Source organism: Malaya genurostris, chromosome 1 (assembly GCF_030247185.1).
Source record: "Malaya genurostris strain Urasoe2022 chromosome 1, Malgen_1.1, whole genome shotgun sequence".
Lineage (NCBI taxonomy): Eukaryota > Metazoa > Arthropoda > Insecta > Diptera > Culicidae > Malaya > Malaya genurostris.
In genome coordinates, this window is record NC_080570.1 from 1590771 (window position 1) to 1613185 (window position 22415).

General features: G+C 40.4%; 1 protein-coding gene across 8 annotated transcripts in view; it reads right to left on the reverse strand.

Annotated features, from left to right (window-relative positions):
- LOC131429407 (nucleolysin TIAR) overlaps window positions 1–22415 on the reverse strand; it is a 717709-nt gene that overhangs the window by 14676 nt on the left and 680618 nt on the right. For all 8 annotated transcript variants that reach the window (XM_058593501.1, XM_058593550.1, XM_058593534.1 and 5 more), the window contains 3 exons: window positions 1844–2036; window positions 1445–1768; window positions 1227–1374 (listed from right to left, as the gene is read on the reverse strand). In XM_058593501.1, coding sequence (XP_058449484.1) covers window positions 1227–1374; window positions 1445–1768; window positions 1844–2036 — 665 coding nt within the window. The remainder of the gene's footprint in view (window positions 1–1226; window positions 1375–1444; window positions 1769–1843; window positions 2037–22415) is intronic.

Here is a 22415-nt window from a genome sequence, read left to right on the forward strand (position 1 = left end):
GGAACAGTAGTGAGTTATGAAGTCCAGTACATATCATAATGCTTCAATTCCTCGATAGTATCGAAGATGTGATTTATCGTGTGGCCAACTAAGAAAGACACATTTTCCGCCAAAAACAGATTTTATTCATCAACTATCTTTCAAAGGCAATGCAATCATTCAAGCGCTTTCAACTATAACTTGCTTGTAAAAGGATTTGTCTTTTGCCTTTCGAATTGTCTTGGTAAAACAGTGTTTTTTTCTTTCGACATATGAGCTCGTTTTTCCTTGATTTTAACATTCAAACGATCTAGCAATGCAATGTAGTATGCGCTATTGATTGGGTTTCCTTTCTCAAGATAGTCGATGAAGATTATACCAAGTGCATCCCAAAATACTCAAGCCATAGTCTTCCCAGCCAACTGTTGTGCTTCTGGACGCTTCGAGCGTGGTTTACCGGATGCTCAGATGATAACCGTTTAGATTCCTTTGTGAAGTGATGTATCCATGTTTCATCCATTGTCACATATCGACGCAAAAAACCTGATTTATTACTCATAAATCACTGATACTGATAACATACTTGTTTTTGATGGACTTTACAAAGAACTCTCTCATGGCCAAAGGTTCATGCATAATTGTAAACACACTGCTTTCTGATATTTTTACGGCTTCAGATATCTCACGAAATTTCAATGTTCTATTAGATAAAACCATTTTTTGAAGTTTTTATGTTTTCTGGATTGGGCGGGGTGCCACATTTAAGTGGCCGTCACATTTTCTGGCTAATCAAATTGTAATTAAATTTCACACATGGTCTTTTGAAAGTTGATACTTCTTAAAAGTCAGTTTTACAACGATACCGCCATCTGTTTGTCAGACACAGAATCAGACAAAAAATCAAAGCTGGAAAAGTTTGAAGTAATCTTTTACAATCTTGTGTTTTACATTTCGCCTTTGATTAGTATTTCACGTTGAACTGCTAATGCCACCTTACAAATTCATATAAACCGCTGAGCACTAAAGAGTCGAAGATGAAACGAAACACAAATGAAAATAGTCATGTGTGCTTAAGCACAATTAGTACCGGTTTGAGGTATCAAAACCTTCCAAATCACTATAAAACTTCTCGGATTCCAGCTGGATCACTCTTCAAACATAAAATTTGAAATTAAAATATGTAAAAATCACTTTTCAACAGAAGAAACAAAAAATCTGTAAAAGGGTATGGATCGTTGGCTACCCACCTGAAATTGCTGCATCGGATAGGCGACAACTCCGGCTGCTTGCGGGAGGGCTCCACCGACTCCGGCTTGCGCAAGTTGTTGAGCGGTGGCAGGAATCTGGGCCTGAGTGGGGACTCCGGGCCAAGCACCTGGCAACTGCATGCCCATTCTGGACAAAAGCATCATCGATAAGAAAAACATATTTTTTTCGTTTCAAATTCACATCAATCCGAACTTACCCCATGTAACCCTGCTGGTAACCGGCAAACTGTCCATAGGTGTAACCTTGCATACCCTGAAGGAACTGACCCTGCAGCGGAGCAGCGGCCGGGGCGGGTGTTGTTGGATAGGTCGGTGCCGGTGGATACCAATAACCGGCCACCTGTTGTCCGTAGGCTGTGTTGAACGGGAATCCGGCCTGGCTCAGGGCTTGACTGGCCAGCGAGGGGGCGTTATTCGGGTCACCACTTTCCTTACCCCATGAGCACTTTACCGTTTGGGCATTGATTTCCGAGTTATGTACAGCGACAATAGCATGGGTTGCAGCTTCCTTGGTTGAAAATCTGAAAATTGATTCAAACAGAAAAAACCGAAATTCAAATTCCGATAAGATAACTTGCTTTCTATGCTGAAATTACCTCACAAATGCGTAGCCTTTATCCTTGAAGACACGAATCTCCTGAATGGTTCCGAACGGTGAGAATGTCTTCTGCAGGATTTCCTCACTGAGACCACCGGCCAGGGTACCTCCGACGCCACCGCAATAAACGGTGCAATTGGTCGGGCTACTTTGATTGTACACCTCGTCGAAGGTGAGCGGTTTAGCGTTCACTGGCGTCACGAAAAGGGGGAAGAAAGAAACAAGAAAAATTTGTTATTCATCAGTGGCTACTTTGATGGTGCGCGAATCAAGCTTCTGATTGGAAGAGAGAGAGAGAGCGAAAAAAATAAACGAGAGAAAAATTGTCGGTAGCAAAAAATGTTTCTGAAGAAGATTAAAATATATGTCTAAGTTGAACCATACAAAATATTATTTCTTTTCTGCATTGGCCTGTTTCACTTTCACGCAGAAGCAAAGATATTTTGTATGGAGCATTCACTAGAGGGAAGGTAGAAATTTGTACAGTTTCAGGAGGATTACGATTCGGTAAGCAAAAATTGAGATGCCGGAAAAAACAAGTCATAGTTTTGTATTGATCTTCCCATTTGCTCAGACGTAAATCTTTGCGGCTTTTAAAAATAAACTCCTGCCTTTGGTGGCGACTAGTCACAAACGTTTGTTTGGATTATGTTCGGTTGTATTCATATGAAACTATAGAATTGAAGGATGTTTATCGGATGGATGAATAGGTCATATGAACTTGTCATCGAGATCAACGAATGATCAGCACTTTATTGATGTAGGACTACGTCTTTCTTCACTATGCTCACCTGGGTGCATTTTCCAAATTCAAAATTTAATTTCTCAATAACTGAAAAAATAGGTCCCAGCAACGAAACATCAAAATCAATCGAATCTATAAATAGACCCTGTTACACGTTTGCTAGCTTCAGTTTATTATAATCCATGAACAGAGACACATCGAGTGCGCAGGCCGCCATCTACGTCAAGATAGTGGAACTACATCCAGCATCATTCAACTGGTGCTCCAGAGTCAATGGCGAATATGAGGATCCGTTCCTCAAGCTTAAACTGTGAGCAAATCTGTTGTTGGACGTTTGCAGTGTGAGTTTCTCAGTAAACAAGTGCGATTGCGTCATCATGCTGCTGGTTGTTTTCATTGCTACTGGGGAATTGTTCCTTATCTATAGATTAATAGTTCTAATAATAATAATAATAACTTTTTTGCAATTCGAAGTTAAAAATCATCAGTTTTATGCAAATCTAGAATAATTTGATTAGCTTTGTGCACTTTCCGCAGTGTAACGAGTGCAAATAAAGCTAGTATTTGGCTTGACAAAAATGTTCGAAGTGTAGAGTATTCCACAATTTGGTCCTTCTGAATGCCGGAAATGAATCCCGTACAGCATTTTGATAGTTTCTTTCACTTAAATATTGTGATGTATAAAATATTGAAATATATGCACGACTTGTGGTACGATTATATTTATGCAATGATTCCTTCTAGGTCAAGGCTCAAACTAACAAATGATTTTGTGAGGCGCCCATCTTCCTGGAATACAAACGTAATCGTCCGTAACAAAATAGTTCATTCCAAAGCTCTAACGGCTTCCCGGATCATCTACGCTTGACGGAAATCCCAAAAATATTTTCAAGTAAGTTCAGGCATATTGACTCTGAGAAAATGTTTTACACGGACGGATCGCGAATTGAAGAAGCGACAGGGTTTGGTATGTTCAACAATAATGTTTCGGCCTCATTTAGGCTTCAAGAACCTGCATCTGTTTATATAGCAGAGCTAGCAGCAGTTCATTATAGTTTGAGTGTAATCGTCACATTATCTCCAAACCATTATTTCCTCTTCACAGATAGTCTGAGTGCAATTGAAGCCATTCGCTCAAACATGACTGGCAAGACTGAACAGTTTTTCCTGGGCAAAATAAAACAGTGCCTGAACGACATATTGAACAATAATTATCTAATCACTATAGTCTGGCTCCCGGCTCATTGCTCCATTCCTGGCAATGAAAGAGCCGATATTTTAGCCAAACGTGGTGCTATTGAGGGTGAAATTTATGAGCGACCGATTGCTTTCAACGAATTCTATAGCTCGTCTCGCCAAAGAACATTTGCCAGCTGGCAAGCTTCTTGGGATAAAGATGATCTGGGTCGGTGGATGCACTCAATTATTCCGAAAATATCGACAAAGGCATGGTTCATGGGACTGGATGTGAGTAGGGATTTCATTCGTGTGATGTCCAGACTCATGTCCAATCACTACACGTTAGATTCACATCTCCTTCGAATTGGGCTCTCCGAGACTAATCATTGTGCTTGTGGCGAAGGTTATCGGGATATTGATCATGTCGTTTGGACATGCGTGGAGTATCGTGATGTCAGATCTCAACTAATAAATTCTTTGCGTACTCAAGGTAGACTATCCAATGTCCCAGTTCGAGACATTCTTGCTTGTCGTGACCTTCCATACATGAAACTTATTTATCATTTCATAAAGAAAATTGGAGTTTGAATTTAATAAAGGCCCCTTTTAAGACTTAGTTCTGATTCCAGCTGCGTCCATGAGTTCAACCAATAGCTAAATTAGAATAAAAATAATGTAATGATACAAACAAACTCGAAACCGTGTATGAAATTATCAACAAAAGGTCTGAAAATAACAGATTATTTTATAATTTATAGAAGTTAATCACTTGGTTCAAATAATATTTCCGAGCAGATTTCATAATTAATGACGAGTTACCTAAGATGATATTTAACTTATAAGAGAATATGTTTTAATAAAGTCAAAACGTTGTGACTATGTTAGAATTAAATTAGGATAAGAATATTATGTAAAAGTGATGCTACGGCGAAGAAAAACTTGAACTGCCTTAAGAAATAAACGTATTTATATAAAAAATAAAAAAAAAAGCTCTAACGGCCTTTCCAGGACCCAAAAAGTAACGTAAAGAACTTATTTCGAAAACTGTCTTAAACTGCCATTCTAATTACTAGAATAAAAAAGCATATGTTCGAAGCCGAATTGTCCATTCCAGGACTACAAAATCTTAAACAGTATCAAGTCGATTAATATCTATACACATTTTTTTTTTTTTATTCAATAATATAATATAATATTAAGGCACACTGCTTAAGCTCTAAGATGCCAAGGGTATTTACTAATCTTAATTATCGTCTAACTTAAAACTAGAGTAGTATCATTATGTAATATAGTATCTGGCGATCGGTAGTGGCCGGTGAATTGAATTTAGGATGAGATGATTCCAGATGGCGATGGTAATTTTCTATTTTGGCCGCATTCTTCGGTCCGTGTGGGTCCGCGGGAAACACCCCCAGGCTACGAAGGCCCGGCGGGTGGCCCGCATGCTGGTCATTGACTGGAGCGGTCTTCCGGTGATGGTGATGTTACGGAAGAGAATGAAAAAAAGAAGTAAATATTGTGGGAAACGGGGTAAAAAGGGGGTGTGGGAACAAAATGTTTGGAAACGACGAAGATCTAATTAGTTGCCATCGAGATGGAGAAGAAACAGGGAAGGGGGAACGAAAAAGTTAGTGACAAAAAAAAAGATCTTGTTAATTCCAATGAAGATGGTGAACAGGGACGGGGATCGAGAGCATCGGGCGGATGTTAGTGTCGAACCTGTAGGTGGAGATTATATTTTCTGAGCGAGGAATAACACATTACACTTGTATATCAATGTGTTTAAGGTACTGGTATATGAGAAGCATATATGAACTATCCCGACTCGCCAACACATCCCGAACCGGCACCTCAGGCGGTCTACCTCGGGCCCTGAGGGATTCCAGTAGCTTCGACCTGGCGTCACGATACTCTACGCACGACCACACGACATGCTCGATGTCCTGATAACCGTCGCCACAGGTGCAGAGCCCGTTCTCCACGATCCCGATACGCCGGAGATGTGCGTTGAATGTATAGTGATTTGACATGAGCCGTGACATAACGCGAATGAAATCACGACTCATGTTCATCCCCTTGAACCAAGGTTTCGTCGATACCTTAGGGATAATGGAGTGTAGCCATCGTCCCAGTTCGTCATTCGTCCATGAAGTTTGCCAACTTTCGAGAGTTTTCTGACGAGAAATACTGAAAAATTCATTGAAGCAGATTGGTCTTTCATAAATATCACCTTCCAATGCGCCCACTTTAGCCAATAAGTCTGCCTTTTCATTGCCCGGAATGGAACAATGCGAAGGGACCCAGACTAACGATATTAAATAAGACCGTTCAGATAAAGTTCTCAAATGTTCCCGTAATTTCTCCAAGAAATATGGGGGATACTTTCCTGGCTTCATTGCCCGGAGAGCTTCTATTGAACTTAGACTGTCCGTGACAATGAAGTAATGGTCTTTGGGCATGGTTTCAATGATCTCGAGGGTGTACTGAATAGCAGCTAATTCTGCGACGTAAACTGAAGCCGGATCACTGAGTTTGTGAGAAGCGGTGATGTTTTGATTGAAGATGCCGAAGCCTGTGGACTCGTTGATGTTTGATCCGTCAGTGTAAAACACCTTTTCACAGTTGACTGTTCTAAATTTATTATAAAAAATATTTGGGGCCACTTGAGGGCGCACGTGATCCGGAATTCCACGAATTTCTTCTCTCATGGATGTGTCGAAAAACACAGTAGAATCAGAAGTATCCAAGAAATGAGCACGGTTGGAAACAAACGAAGAAGGATTAATATTCTGAGCCATGTAATCAAAATACAAGGACATAAAACGGGTTTGAGAGTTAAGCTCAACTAACCTTTCGAAGTTTTCAATCACCAGAGGATTCAAAATGTCGGATCGAATGAGCAAACGATATGAGAGATCCCAGAACCGGTTTTTCAGTGGAAGAACGCCCGCCAGCACTTCGAGGCTCATCGTATGAGTCGATTGCATGCAACCCAAGGCAATACGCAAACAACGATACTGAATTCTTTCCAGCTTGATGAAATGAGTGTTCGCCACTGATCGGAAGCAGAAGCATCCGTATTCCATCACGGACAATATCGTTGTTTGATACAACCTGATCAGGTCTCCTGGGTGGGCACCCCACCATGATCCGGTTATTGTACGAAGAAAGTTGATTCTCTGCTGGCATTTTTGTTTCAGATACCTAATGTGACATCCCCAGGTGCCTTTGGAGTCGAACCAGACCCCGAGATATTTAAATGTGAAGGCCTGAGCTATGGTTTCACCCCCTAGTTGAAGCTGTAATTGTGCTGGTTCTCGCTTCCTCGAAAATACAACCAGCTCAGTTTTCTCCGTAGAGAACTCGATACCCATTTGAAGAGCCCATGATGATAAGTTGTCGAGAGTATCTTGTAATGGTCCTTGGAGATCGGCAGCTTTGGGTCCTATAATAGACACAACGCTGTCGTCGGCAAGTTGTATTAGCGTGCAAGATGTGTTGATACATTCATCGATGTCGTTTACGTAAAAATTGTATAAAAGGGGGCTTAAGCATGAGCCCTGAGGAAGACCCATGTAACTGAATCGTATTGTCGACAAATCACCGTGCGCGAAGTACATGTGTTTCTCAGACAATAGATTATGTAAAAAGTTGTTCAAAACTGGCGAAAGACCATGCTGATGCAGCTTCTCAGATAGAATATTTATAGAAACTGAGTCAAAAGCCCCCTTAATGTCTAGGAAAACTGACGCCATTTGTTCTTTACGAGCAAATGCCATTTGAATTTCTGTTGAGAGCAACGCAAGACAATCGTTCGTTCCTTTGCCCCTGCGGAAACCAAATTGTGTATCTGAAAGTAAACCATTAGTTTCGACCCAATTGTCTAGACGAAACAGAATCATTTTTTCGAACAATTTCCGGATACAGGAAAGCATAGCAATCGGCCGATACGAATTGTGATCGGAGGCTGGTTTCCCTGGTTTTTGAATGGCGATAACTCTGACTTGTCTCCAGTCGTGTGGGACAATATTACCCGTGAGGAACTTGTTGAATAAATTCAGCAAGCGCCTTTTCGCGGGGTCAGGCAGATTTTTCAACAAGTTGAATTTTATTCTGTCTAATCCCGGGGCTTTATTGTTACATGACAAAAGTGCAAGTGAAAGCTCTACCATCGAAAACGGTGATTCGTTTGTATTTGGTGTCGCGGCGCGGGTGATCTTCTGTTCCGGAACAGAGTCTGGGCATACTTTTTTAGCGAAATCGAATATCCAGCGGTTGGAGTATTCCTCGCTTTCATTCGTGGTGTTATGATTGCGCATTCGTCGGGCTGTGTTCCAAAGAGTGCTCATAGATGTTTCTTTCGTTAAGCCGTCTATAAACCGACGCCAGTAACCGCGTTTCTTGGCTCTAATCAAGTTCTTAGTTTTAACGTCTAACGCCGCGTAATTCCGGTAATTATCAGGTGTTCCATTTTTTCTGAAATTTTTATACGCGGAGGCTCTCTCCGCGTTTAAATTTGTGCACTCTTTGTCCCACCACGGGTTGGGAGGACGGATATTAGTTTTTGCGCCGGGTACACGTTTCGTCTGAGCTTGAATCGCAGTATCGAGAATCAAGCCAGCCAAAAACGTGTACTCTTCCTCCGGAGGAAGTTGTTGAGTTCTTTCAAGTTTCTCAGATATCGAGGTCGCATAGCTATTCCAATCAATATTTCGTGTGAGGTCATACGAAACATTGATTGTCTTCGATGGTTTTAAGCCGCTGGTGATTGATATTACGATCGGTAGATGATCACTACCGTGGGGATCAGGAATTACCTCCCACGTGCAATCCAACCGTAGCGATGTCGAGCAAAGGGATAAATCCAGCGCACTTGGTCTTGCTGGTGGTGCAGGAATCCGTGTCATTTCTCCCGTATTCAAGATTGTCATATTGAAGTTGTCGCAAATATCATGGATCATAGCTGATCTGTTATCGTCGTGAAGACAGCCCCATCCCGTACCGTGTGAGTTGAAGTCTCCTAAAACCAACGTCGGTGCGGGAAGGAGCTCTATGATATTACTGAGCCGCCGATGCCCAACCAAGGCTCTAGGGGGAATGTAGATGGAAGCAATACAAAGGTCCTTACCTTTGATTGTAACATGACATGCGACAACTTCAATACCTGGTATCGAGGGGAGGTTAATTCGATAAAAAGAATAGCACTTTTTGATCCCTAAAAGTACTCCTCCATAGGGATCATCTCGATCCAGGCGAATAATGTTAAAATCGTGGAAATTTAAGGATATTTCAGAAGTTAGCCAAGTTTCGCACAATGCAAATGCGTCACATTTCAGATTATTTACTAGAAATTTAAAAGAATCTATTTTTGGGATGATACTTCTGCAATTCCACTGTAAAACAGTGATTAGATCCGTGACCTCGGTGGATGATTTAGCCATCGAAGGATACAATCGCTGAGAGAAGGGGCCAATTTGCAGTCAACTGCTTCAAATATGTTTTTACTGTTGGCATGAAAGCAATTAAAATGCTTCTAAGAGGGTCTGAAATATTGAAAGTTGTAAAAATCCAGTCCACAACATCAGAGAACTTGATAAGTCCAGCACCTAGTTGGTTCTCTGGTATATTTTCTGGGACGCTTGGGGATTTCGTAGTCCCGGGAAGTCGTGGGAATTCCATCTCGGAATTGAGTTTTCCGAGACCAGGAGCTTTTTGCTTCGGCGTTGTGTCCCGATTCCCGTTAGCTGTAACTTTTCGAAGCCCTTCGGAAGACACCTTCGAACCCTTACTAGGTAGCTTATGAGAGGATTTATTTATTCTTTTCCTACAGCTATGAGGGACCGCCGAAGATGGACCTTCCAAAGGGTCGTCAGAATCGCTCTCGTCAGTTGACAAGCAGGCATATGGGTTCGTTGTCTGTTTAGGAGGGGTGGCACTTTTAAGCATCTCTGCGAAAGAACGCTTGGAGTGCTCCTTTAGGGAACGCTTCATTCGATCACCTCGCAGTTTGTAAGCGGGACAATCAGAGAGGTCATGCGGACCCTCCTTACAGTAGAGACACTTTTCAGCATCCTTACCGCAAGAGCCGTCCGCATGAGCTTCCCCACAGTTAGCACAACGTGGCTTATTGCTGCAATGGGTAGCTGTATGCCCCAGTTGTTTGCAATTAGTACAGTTCATTACTCGGGGTACGAATAGGCGAACAGGCAAACGAACCCGGTCCAAGAGGATGTAGTTGGGCAAAGCAGAACCGGCGAAGGTCACACGATAAGAGTCTGATTGGGGATAGGACTTTGTTCCATCCCCGGCGATCAATACTGAATGCAATCGCTTGCAATCCAGTATCTTGACATTCTTAAGTGAGGGGTCTTTGAAACAACCCGCCCCGTACTTAAGAACGTCCTCGCAAGTCAAACTCGAATCGGTGACCACACCGTCGATTTCTACTTCGCGAGCTGGCACGTAGACGCGGTACTCCCGCGTAAAAGGATCATTTTGAACGAGCTCATTAGCCTGTTTTGAACTGGTAAACAGGACCCTGAGCTTGTCTGGACGTATCTTATCAAAACTTTTTATAGTATTGTATCGCGAGGACAGGTCCCGCGATATTTTTAAAATATTTAATTTTTTTTCTTTCGATTTGGTCCGGAAATAGACCGCATAAGGACCGGCCGGTAGTGCGAGCCCATCCGGATAGCTCTTTATGCGAGACTTTTTATAGTCAAGGGAAGTCTCCATTTGATCATCGGGAACGGGGGGGTCAGAATTTAGACTAGACATGTTGCGGAGCTACCTCCGCACAGAAATAAGTGAATCGGGGAGAAATAGAACAGTCGAATGCAGGAAGGAAAAAAAACTAAATAATGATACTTAACTTAAATCCAACGGGGGCCACCAAGGCCTAGCCCTCGTCGATCGGCGTATCGCCGCTGCGATGGTGTGCAAAAAACCTCCGAGAGGAAAAAGCACACTCTTTTTTAATCCGCACAGTGATATCACGTACACCGCTGGGCCTGTTTTGATCGATCGAACAATCACCGGCTAACGGTACTGTTTCGATCGTCCGCTCACAACAATACACTGCTTCAGTATATAATGTGCATAAAACCTCTCACAGGAAAAAGCACTATTGTCTATTACACAATAGCGATCTAGTTTTGATCGTCCGGTCACTTTATCACACACGGCACTGGTTTTCAACGCTTTCGCAGTAAACACAAAGCACGTCCGTTCACTCGGAAGGTTGAAACGGCAATGATCTATACACATTTCTTCAATTGTGAAAAATGAAATCAAAGTAAGAGAAAAACAACGCTTCATAATTTTGCTCGAGCATCGTGAAAAACCGAACTACTCACCCGTCAAGTTGACGCAATTGGTGAATGTCAACAGCAAGGAAACCTGGATCGAAAGAAAATTGAAATCCGGAAACCGTAGAAATAACGTCCAGCAGTTTCAAACGGAAACTCAAGCACTAGAGTAGTAGCAGTAGAGAGTGATGTCTACAACTGAAAATCGAGCCGGTCTGTGGGCTTACAAGAAGGTAGTTATTCCAAACCGGATGATCCTGATTTTATAACCGTTTTTGTTGTTAATTTCCGGAATTTAATTAGTACTGCAGTACTCGGTAAAAATTCCTTATGACTCTTTTCAGTTTCGTATTATGATGTTTGATATCAATCATTTTGCTCATGATATTTCATGAGAAGACATATTTAATGATCATCACCGGCAATACATATTTATCCGTGCAGTCACGCGTTTAGATATTGATTCTTTTTTAGGTATTGTACGTTTATTTCAAAACACTCCGTTGAATGAAGAATGTTGAATCGTTTCATAGATGCATCAATTACCATTTCCGTCATTATGCGAAAACGTTTACCGTAGGACTACGTCTTTGTACAATGAAACCGTACAAACAGTGATGATCAGATTTTGAACATTTATAATTCGATGAATTTCAAGCAGATTTTCGATATCTTCACAGCTATATCTTGGAAACATGTCTACGCAACGATTCGAGAGGACAAAACTATATATCTTAAGTAGCAAGTGGTTGCAATTTTAATTATTATCAAACAATGTCCAATTTTCCCTGTTTACTTTACCATTATTGTGGCTTTCCTCAACAGAAAGGACAGTTTTGTAAACCGTAAACTTGTGACTTTCCTTCGGAATTCCGCTTCTCAATGTGGCTTTCATCGGATCACCGCTTTTTAATGTGGTTTTCACTTTTTACGGAATCATACTGATTCTATGCGAGGTATACGTGATACATATAAAAAATTACTGTTTAAATATTCAAAACAATATTTTACAATAATTTTCAAAATAGTTATGTAGTCCTACCCGGGTTGGCGGTTCAATGCATAGGGCGCTGGCCTAACCAGCCAGTAGTCGTATGTTCGAGCCCCGACCTGGCAGGATTCTTAGTGTCATAAGGATCGTAGTACTAACCATGCAATGATTATGTACGCTATGAATCGGCTGTCTGTTGAATGAAACAGAAAGGCCGAGTCCAACAAAAGGTATGTAATGCCAACGCTTTGCTATGTAGTCCTACGTCAATAGTTCGAACAACCCTATAGAGTTTACCCGAAATTATCTCGTAAATTAAATCGACATTCACGGTACTTTGAAGATAACGCGTAAACATAAACAGTAACGAAAATTAAGGTCTAGTAATTCTTGTACATCTGAAAAAAAATAGCTCACTGGACAACGCATTGGAAATGACAAGAAACTTCTGAGAACTGATTCAGGCGGTCAGCTTCTAGGCCGATTATGTGGGCAAGTGAAGTACATTTGTAGGACACCAAAACCTATTTCATGTGATTACCCGACTACCAAACTTTTTTTTGAGTTCGGGTCGGGTACGAATGGACACTTTAATTTTGTATCTAGTACGAGTAGGGTCCGTTTTTTTTTTAATTTTAGATCGAGTATTGGTTAGGTTCGGCTTGAAGAAATTGCATTCTCGACTATCTCTACTTAGTTATGGGTTACTGCACAGAGTCTAGAAGAGAAGGAATTAGTTGGATTTGTTGTTCTCTCTATCACGTTTGCACAACTGCAGGAGAAGCTTCAGTGGCTTATGTTTATGGCAGTTGAAAACAAATTGCTGTCTCAGTTGCAACATCGAAGCTGTTGCATTGAAGAAGTTATTGACAGATTTGATCGAAAATTCCCATCTAAAAGTGTACCGCTATTTCATTGTATTGCAGAACACTAGCGAATATTTATTCTTCAATCTTTAATTTTCACTTACAACGAACTGTTACATTTGATATCATATCGCATAAAAAGTGCACAACCAGTAAATTTTGTTACGAGACGCCACTTGGTGTAGTCAAAAAGGATTCGCAATTCGTTCCAGTCAACTTCCGGAGACGGGATGTGCACTAAAGATGATCGGGGTTTAGGTATTTGCACTCATAATTCGACCCGAATATGAACCCGACATGTACGGCTCGGGTTCAGAAAAAATGTATTTCGGGTTCGGGTCAAGTATGGGAGACAATTTATATTTATTTTTGATCTGGTATGAACTAGAGATGGTTTAGTAATTTCTGAAATCCAAACTTGATTCAATCAAAAATTGAAAATCTTTACCCGATCCCGAGAATTATTTTTCGAACCCGAACCCAACACGCACCCGATGAAAAATAAAAACCCTTACCCATATTCGACCCGAACCTGTCAGGTTCGTTTTTGGGTCGGAATTCAGGGTTCGAATAGCCGAAATCCGACCATCTCTAAATACAATTTTTTTTATCCCGGATCCGGGTCGGGTTTTCGGGTCTTGTTTTGGGATAGAATGTGCGAAACCAAACCATCTATAAACGCACAAAATCTTCAAATTTTTAAACTTGATCCCCACACCCATACCCGAAATAAAACAAGGGCTTAAAAGTCCCGGGCCTAACACAAAGATGGCGCTAGTTTTATTGCAGTCTCTTTTTTTCAGTTAATACTAACCTTTAAAAAACAGCTGTTAGAATTTCATGATATTCTATTTATTAGTTTGTGAGTTATTGTGCTAGAAGTGACGCTACTTTTGTTATTTTCAAAACAATAGATCAAAAACAATTTCGTGTTTTTTTCTGATTCTTGATGAAAAAAAAAAACCGTTCAAGTGAAGCAATGGCTTGAAGGTGTTATGGAGATTCCGTTCCATCAGAAGCAACAATAAAACGTTGGTTTGCTGATGAGGGCTCCAAATGAGGTGGTAACACCAGAAAACCAAAAAAAATCCTCAAAATCGTTCTTAATGATCGAAAATTGAAGTTCCGTGAGTTAGTTTTTCCATGTTTAAACGTAACAAACTGTAATTTTTGTGTCCATATGTGACAATGGATGAAACATGGATTCATCACTTCACTTCCGAATCGAAAAAATCGTCATCTGAGTGGACAGCGACTAGTGAGCCTCGTCCTCCTCTTTCATTTTCGGACTAGAATGTCTGAAACCTGATTATCTCAAAATGCAAATTTTCAATCCCGACCCGAGTCCGACATTTTTTTTCTTGGCCTGAACCTGGTTCGAATATATCAGGTCTGGTTTCGGGCTAGAATGTCCGAAACCCGACCATCTCAAAATGCACATTTTTAAACTTGATCCCGACCCGTACCCGAAATACATTGCTTTCAGAAACCAAGCCGTACCCGGGTTCGGGTCGGATTTCGAGTACAAATATCTGAAACCCGACCATCTTCATTCAGATTCGATCTGAAAAACCGATCCGATCCGAAAAAAAAAAATTTTTCCTGGACCCGAGCCTTTTCGCAACTCGTTCCAGTTATCTTCCGAAGACGGGATGTGCACTAAAGATGAACGGGTTTCAGATATCTTTTCATTTTTAAACGAGTACGGCTCGAATTTGGGTTTACAAATTTGCATTTCAATGGTCGGGTATTCGAGTCCGAAAATTTCGACCCAAAAACGAACCTGACAGGTTTGGGTTCTGGTTCGGAATCAGAAAAAAAATTGTCAAGTTCGGGTTGGGTGCGGGTGATGATTTTTATTTTCTATCGGGTACGGTCTAGAGATGGTTGAGTATGTAATTTCTTAAGCCCAAACTTGATTCGATCGAAAATTAAAAACCTTTATCCGAACCCGAATCCGACCCCTGCCCGATGAATAAAATCCTTACTCATAACCGTGCCGAACCTGACAAATTTTTTTTTTGTCCCGAACCTAGCCCGAAGGTTCATTTTTGGGTCGGAATTCGAGCTCGAATACTCGAAATCAGACCATATCTACGTACAATTTTTTTTTATCTCAGACCCGAGACCGAATTTTTTGTCTGGGCCTGAAGCTGGTTTGATTATTATATCAGATTCGTTTTCGAGTCTGGTTTCGACCCGACCCGACCTATACCCGAAATACTTTTTTTTTCTGTAATCGAGCCGTACCCGTCGGGTTAGATTTCAAGTGCAAATATCTAAAACCCGACTTTCTCACCCGTACCCGATCACAATCCGAAAAAAAAATTCCTGGACCCGAACCTAACCTGAACCTTCCGAGTAGGTTTTTGGATCGGGTATCGGGTTCCAATATCCGAAACCCGACCAAAATTTTGAACTGAAACCGGAACCGAACGCGACAAACATTTTTTTGCCTTTCTCATATAGAAAGGCTATACAATCACTGTGAAAACCGACTTTTGAACCAGCCGAAGGGCCGAATGTCATATACCATTCGACTCAGCTCGACGTGTGTGTGTGTCACAAATTATGTAACTCGATTTTCTCAGAGATAGCGTGACTGATTTTCACAAACTTAGATTCAAACGAAAGGTCTTATAATCCCATAGATCAGTATTGAATTTTATTCCGATATGACTTCCGGTTCCGGAATTACAAGGCAATATATGCAAATCTATGAGAAAATGCGCGTTCAATTTTCTCGGAAATTTCTCAACCAGTTTTTACAATCTAAGATACAAATGAAAGGTTTTGAGATTCTTCAAAATGTCCTCGGAAAGTTGATCCAGATCCGACTTCTGGTTCCGGTATTACAGCGAGATTAGTGAAACTTTTCAATTTCATGAGTATTTTTTGACAAGTAATGGCGAAACGAGAAGCACATTTTGAAAAAAAAATCTGGTAAATGATGAATTTAGTTGACAGAGTTGGTGGATTTATAAATCTACTTTGGGACTACTAGTGCCCGGTTTCCGCTTCCGAACGCACCGGTAATAGTGAAGAAAAGATCCAAAAACAGAACTCACTTCGATATCTCAGCAACAGTTAAACCGATGTTCTCAAATCATGATTCAAATGGAAGCTTTCGGTGTCTTAAAAGATACTGTGCAATTTCATCCAGATCCGACTTCCGGTCCCGAAATTATAGGGCAATGAGTATCGAAACTTTTCAAACTGTCTTACAAAATATTTCAAAATCGTTACGCACCGGTACGTACTGGTACGGAAGAAGAAAACGCACCCGCCTAGCACACAGCGAGCTTGGTTCAATTTTGTATAGCGTGCAGGGTTGCCACATTTTATTAACTTGACATAACTGTTTACAATCTGAAAAGGGGATGATAGTTTATACCGAAGAAAGTTTTTGATTTTAGTCAAGTTTCAACAAAAGAAACTTGACAGAATCTTCTAGTGATGTTTTTGAACATATAAGTAATATGGTAAAGGCATCATTACATCACTACGGATAATACGGATAATTTTTTTTAAATTTCGTTCGGATACGGATCGGGTCTAAGAAATTGCATACCCGACCATTGCCAGGGAAAATGAGAATCAGGATCGAAGCTGTCTCGATTTTCAGTTCAATGACGCTGAAACTAGGTTCGAAATTGGCTTCTAACAAACGGTTTGACAGCAGTTAAGGTGGAAATTAAGTTAGGTTTGGCATCCATTAGAGTAAAGTGACTACAAAAGGCTTTGCAGGTTGATTGCCAATTGTAAAAGGATTGTGACTCATTATCGTCTTACTCAATTAAATAGGTAATAATTCTAACTGGGTTTTCTTTAAATTCCAAACGATCGGATAAGCTGGTTATCCAATTATCGGTGTACTCGTCGCTAATCATCATCATTCTAGTTCCACAACAACAATAGATACCATGCGATATTATATTACAGTAGAGAGAAAAAAATGAGTTGCATACACACAGACTCACACACACATACCTAGAAAAGGGGGGACTTCGCTACGGGTTCAGATTTTCATCATACCAAAACGAGAACGGAGACATTGAAGGAGAGGCAAAATACTGACGGGGATTGAGAACTATTTACATTGGGAGCAGTACAGATGCGTAGTATGTCTGTCTCTCGTTAACAGTAACAATGAATGGAATGAATTTAGAGAATTGAATGGAGAAAAAAAATGCACCCAACAGTGTCAGTGGGACATGATTCAATCGACCAAATTGGATAACCAAAAAAAAAACGAAGAAAAAATAACACAAAGCAAGTGTGTATTCTGTGGACGTGTTCATCAGTGAGTAGGATTTTATTCCAATCTATTCGTAAATTTCACGTTGGATAGTGTTGATTGAAAAATTGAGAAAAAAAAGAGTGCAGGAAAAATAAATCACAAAATGGTGTGCTGCGGAAAGCAGGACGAGAGTGCGAATATATTTTCGACACGAAAGACCGAATTGATTTGATTATCTGTTCAAAAAAATTAAGTTGAACAGAGCAGGAAAGAAAAAAAAAGAGCAATCGACCAGGACCTAATAAGATTTCGGTTTGAGGTAGGATGGAAAAAAAATTGCAGGAGGTCTGTTGAGGAGGAAAGTTGAGGAAGCGAATCAAAGTAGCCCGGATTGAGGATGATAATGGCAATGGTGGTAGTAGTGATGTTGGTGCTGGTATTAGTAGTAGTAGTAGTAGTAGTAGTAGTAGCAGCAGTAGTAGGAATAGTCATTCTATTAGCAGAAAGAAAAAAGAAATAGTGGAAGGAAAAATAATTATAATTAATTTCAGCGGTAACATGCACCGTAAACTTACATAAAGCATATTCTGGCCGCGCGCAGGTAAATAGGTCTACGGATTTTTTTTCTAGTTTTTTTGAAACTTTTATTGTGAATGTGTGTGTTGAATTCAACTCAAGCATTAAAGCTCTACTGCAAAAAGGCGTGGGTAACATAAATAATGTCAGAATTAGTTCTTTCTTGTTTTTTTTTGTTGCTTTGGTTTTATTTTTGTTTCAGGAGAAAAAAATGAAAACATTTCAGGGTAGACATGAGATAATAGATTGGAGTTGTATAGTTTGAAAACAAGGAAAACAGGATTATAGACGTGAATATTAATTTGCACTGCTGAGGTGGTGCCCTTCTTTTCCATCGCTTCACATCCAAAGTCAAACTATAGCCGTATACTATATCGTTCTAAGTGCCGTAGTGTAAGCCTGAGAGTGAATAAGTGGTGGGGAGGAGGGGGAGGAGGGGGGGGGGGTTTGGAATGGAAGGTTTTCGTGTCTAGTAGCGTTCAAATAAAACGATTGCATCAAACTCGAAACTGGGGAACACTTGATTTTTTCTAATAAATTTTCCCAAACAACGCAAAAGGGGTTTTCTGCTTGATTTTATTGTTTTTTTTTTTTTAGTTTGGTTTCCTCTCCCTAAGCGTGTCCGCTTGCCAACACGGTGCTGCTAGTGGACGACGACGAGAAGCAACTTTTTCGGTTGTTTGGTCGGACGGTTGGGAGACAGGCCCACAGCTGAGAGTGAGAAAGACAGATAGATAGATAGTTAGAGAGAAAGAGGACCCGCATTTAACCGGAAGGATACGGATTCCGAAATTTTACCCCGATGAATAGTTGTCCACATACACGTAGAGTAGTAGCAGCAGAATAGCGTGGGACAGATAGCGGTAAAATGAGAACAGAGAACAATCTACTTTCACTAGGGTGGGAGGGGTTACATCAACAAGATTTATGTGTATTTCTGAATTTTGCATGAAGTGCACACATGATCGTCTTCTTCGGGATTGCCGTTGGGTAGAAAAGAGGTGGGCACTAATGGGGAATACACCACATTTAAAGCGACCAGAGCTTTGCCGGGAAAAAGGAATAGTTTTGGGACAGAGAAACGACACACAACAGTAACAACAACAACAAAAAAAACGGTATAAAAGTACTTCGTTTGGAAATGGGATCGCTTGACAGGATGGGCACATCGAGATCGTTATCCGGTCGTGCTGGAAACACATAAAACCATTCACACAAACACTCGCACAGACAGGCCTCAAATTGAGAAACCGAAGACAGGCAACAAAATTGCGGCAATGAATCGAATCGGACGGTTTACGAGGTTACAGAATTTATGCTGTTGATTGCATCCAATTGGCTTTAATGATAATTTTTCGACTTGCTTTGAAAGGACAAGACATTGTTTGGAATTTTTGGTTGCTCAAATCGCTTACATCCATTGGTTGGTTAGCTTTTTTCCTAAACATTCGAGTGAGCTTTCGTTAAGGAAATCGCAGTAGGCGTGCGAAACGGTCGCGAAAAGTTTTCGCTCCTGTCAAAGTTTCCTCCAACGAAATTAGCATTTATCAAGGAGTTTTCAAAGTGTGAATTTAGTTTTAGTGATTGTCTCGTGCAGTAAAGTCTTGTTTTTTTTACGGTCGTATAAACGCCTGGTGGACGTTGACCGTAGTACCGGCTCCTCAAAAAAACCTCTACGGGTAGGTTCAAAGATATTAGGGGAAAGGTGGGTCTCTAATTGTGAGCTCCTCTTAATGTTTACCACTATTTGCTTGCAATAAACATTGGGATTTAACGCTATTAACTTCATTGCATACTCAAAAATAATCGTATAAATTTACGTCTCACATAAAATTTAATACGTGTTAATAGATTCTGTCATCTCCCAAGACTTAACGGAATGTTTGAGTTTACGTCGATTTTTTCTAATGTCGGTTTTCATTGAAAAACACTGGTGGCGTGGATTGCAATATTCTAATGGTGTTCCATTACCATTGCTGCTCAAAAGTGCAAAACCAGAGCAATCCACGCCATGGAACGGAATTTTGCATCGGGATTCTAATCCTGAGTTCTAAATCTGCATTTTTTTACCTAATTTTTTGGGCTTGGGTTCTTGACCTGCAATTTGGATTTTGGGCTTGGGTTTTGGACCTGAATTCCGAAACTGCATTCTGATCTTGTGCTCCGGACCTGAGTTCTAAACCTGGATTCTGGTCCTGAATTCTTGTCCTGGCTTCTGAATTTGAATTCTGGACTTAGATTCTTGATCTGAATTCTGGATTCTGGAACTGAATTCCGCACCTGAATTTCGATCTGTGTTCTTGAACTGAATTTAGGAATTGAATTCTGGACCTATCTTCTAGACTTGTATTGTGGATCTGGATTCTGAACTCTGTACTTGGTTCCTGGACAAGAAATCTAAACCTGAATTCTTGACCTAAATTTTGTCCTTAATTCTTGACCTGGGTTCATGACCTGGGTTCTTGACCTGGATTCCGGAGCTGGATTCTGGATCTGAATTCTGGACCCTATTACTAGACCCGGATTCGTGACCTTAACTATGGAACTAAATTCTAGACCTGAATCGAGGTTCTGGAACTGATTATAGACCTGAATTCTGAAACTGAATTTTGGATCTGGAGTCTGGTCTTGGATTCTATACTTAAATCTGATATCTTGACTTGAATTCTGCACTTGGATTCTGAACCTAGATTTTGCACTTAGTTTCTGAATCTAAACACGGAACTTTGATTCTGACCTGAATTCTGAACCTTTATTCTGGACCTAGATTCTAGACGGATTTCGGGCCTGGATTCTGCACTTAGATTTAGAGATTCCAGAATTCCTTTGGTCTTAACTTATTGACCTGGATTCTGGACTTTGGAGCCGGATTCTGAATCTGAATTCTGTACTTGGTTTCTGAATCTAGACACAGGAATTTGCTTCTGAATTTAAAGTCTTGACCTGTATTCTGAACCTGAAATCTAGGACTGAATTCTGCACCTGGACCAGAATTTGGCATCTGAGTTATAAATCTGAATTCTAGACCTAAATTTTGGCCCGAGTTCTTAAACTGGGTTCTGAACCTGGATTCTTGATCTGAATACTGAGTCTGAATTCGGGACCTCAACTCTGGTCCTGGGTTCTTGACTTGGATTCTATATCTGGGCTCTGGACATGGATTCTGGATTCGAATTCTGGAACTGACTGAGATCCTGTACTAATTCTAAACCTGAATTCTTGTCCTGGTTTCCAGATTTGAAGTCTTATCCTGGTTTCTGAGTTCTAGACCTGTGTCGTAAACGAATTTAAATAAAGTTATAAATTATTTGTAAGCGAATCACAAACACGTCTACCGACTATCAATTTAGTTCACAGAATGAATGCTTTTCTTTTTTTTTTCTTATTCCAGTAAAACGCATATCCCCACTGCTATTTCAGTTTCCGTTCCGCGCTTTTCGATGAAACGCATATCCCCACTGCTTTTCCAGTTTCCGTTTCGCGCTTTGATCGATGGAAACGCAGAGTTATTTTTAACTCAAAAATCCCCAAATCGATTTCTGTCTGTGATTTCGGAAGCAGCGCTTTATAATGTTTTACATTGGGTGATCAATTGCAGTGTCACTTACAACTGTTATAGGGTTCTTAAATGTCACTTTTATTTTTGATTACCTATGTTCTATTTACTACATTCTTCCTCTCCTCTATTCTTCTAGTGCTAACAGTGTTTGCATACAAATTACTCTTCGATACAGGTTATTAAAATTAAAAAAAATATAGTGTCTGTACGGCTAACAAATTGTTTCACCAATAACATAACTCATACATGAATTTCATTCCGAAGATTCATTGATAAACATCTAGTTCTCCCTTATTGATAAGGAATTTTAAAGTTAAGCTTACCTATTACAAAACTCTGAATCATTCATATTAAAGCAAGTATTTATGATTGGCACCCCTGGATTGTGAATTAGAAGAATTAGAAGGACTAGAAGCGTTTGAAAATAATGCCATTTGGTTGCTGTCGCATTTCATTTTATTCAGTTAGTTCTTATTTGAAGCTTTTATGTTTGAAAATCAACAATACAGGTGATAAATAAAATTATCGTCATATCTCTTTGGCTTTTTGATCACTTCTTTTTTTCGTAATATTCTAGATCCAGTGTTTTCTGCCTGATTGTTACTAAGTAAATTTGAAGTATCTGATGCATGATCTGTAGTTGGACTTATGCCTTGTGTGAAAGTTTTATCATCGGATACATTGGGATTCATTGGAATAATGTCGTGTACCTCATTTGGCTGCTGTTTATTGGATAATATGTCAAAAGGCACTCGTTTGATTTCCTCAACGTTACGTGCATACTGGATACCCGATTTGCTCATAACAACTACTTTAGAACCTTGTCTGGCTATAACCTGGTACCTTTCCGTGGCAAAGGTAGGATCGATTTTACTTTTCTTGTGTTGGGCAAGTAGTACCGTATCACCAACGCTTATATCGGATTCCTTAGCTCCACGAATCGTATCCGCGTGCCTTTTGCTAATCAGCTTAGACTCTGCATCTCGTTCTCGCACATCTGTTCGATCAATTTCATTGTTACGATTCGTCCAAAGGCTAGGAAATGTTCCTCGGAATTTCCAGCCTACCATGAGCTCAAAAGGCGTAACTCCAAGTCGCGAATGT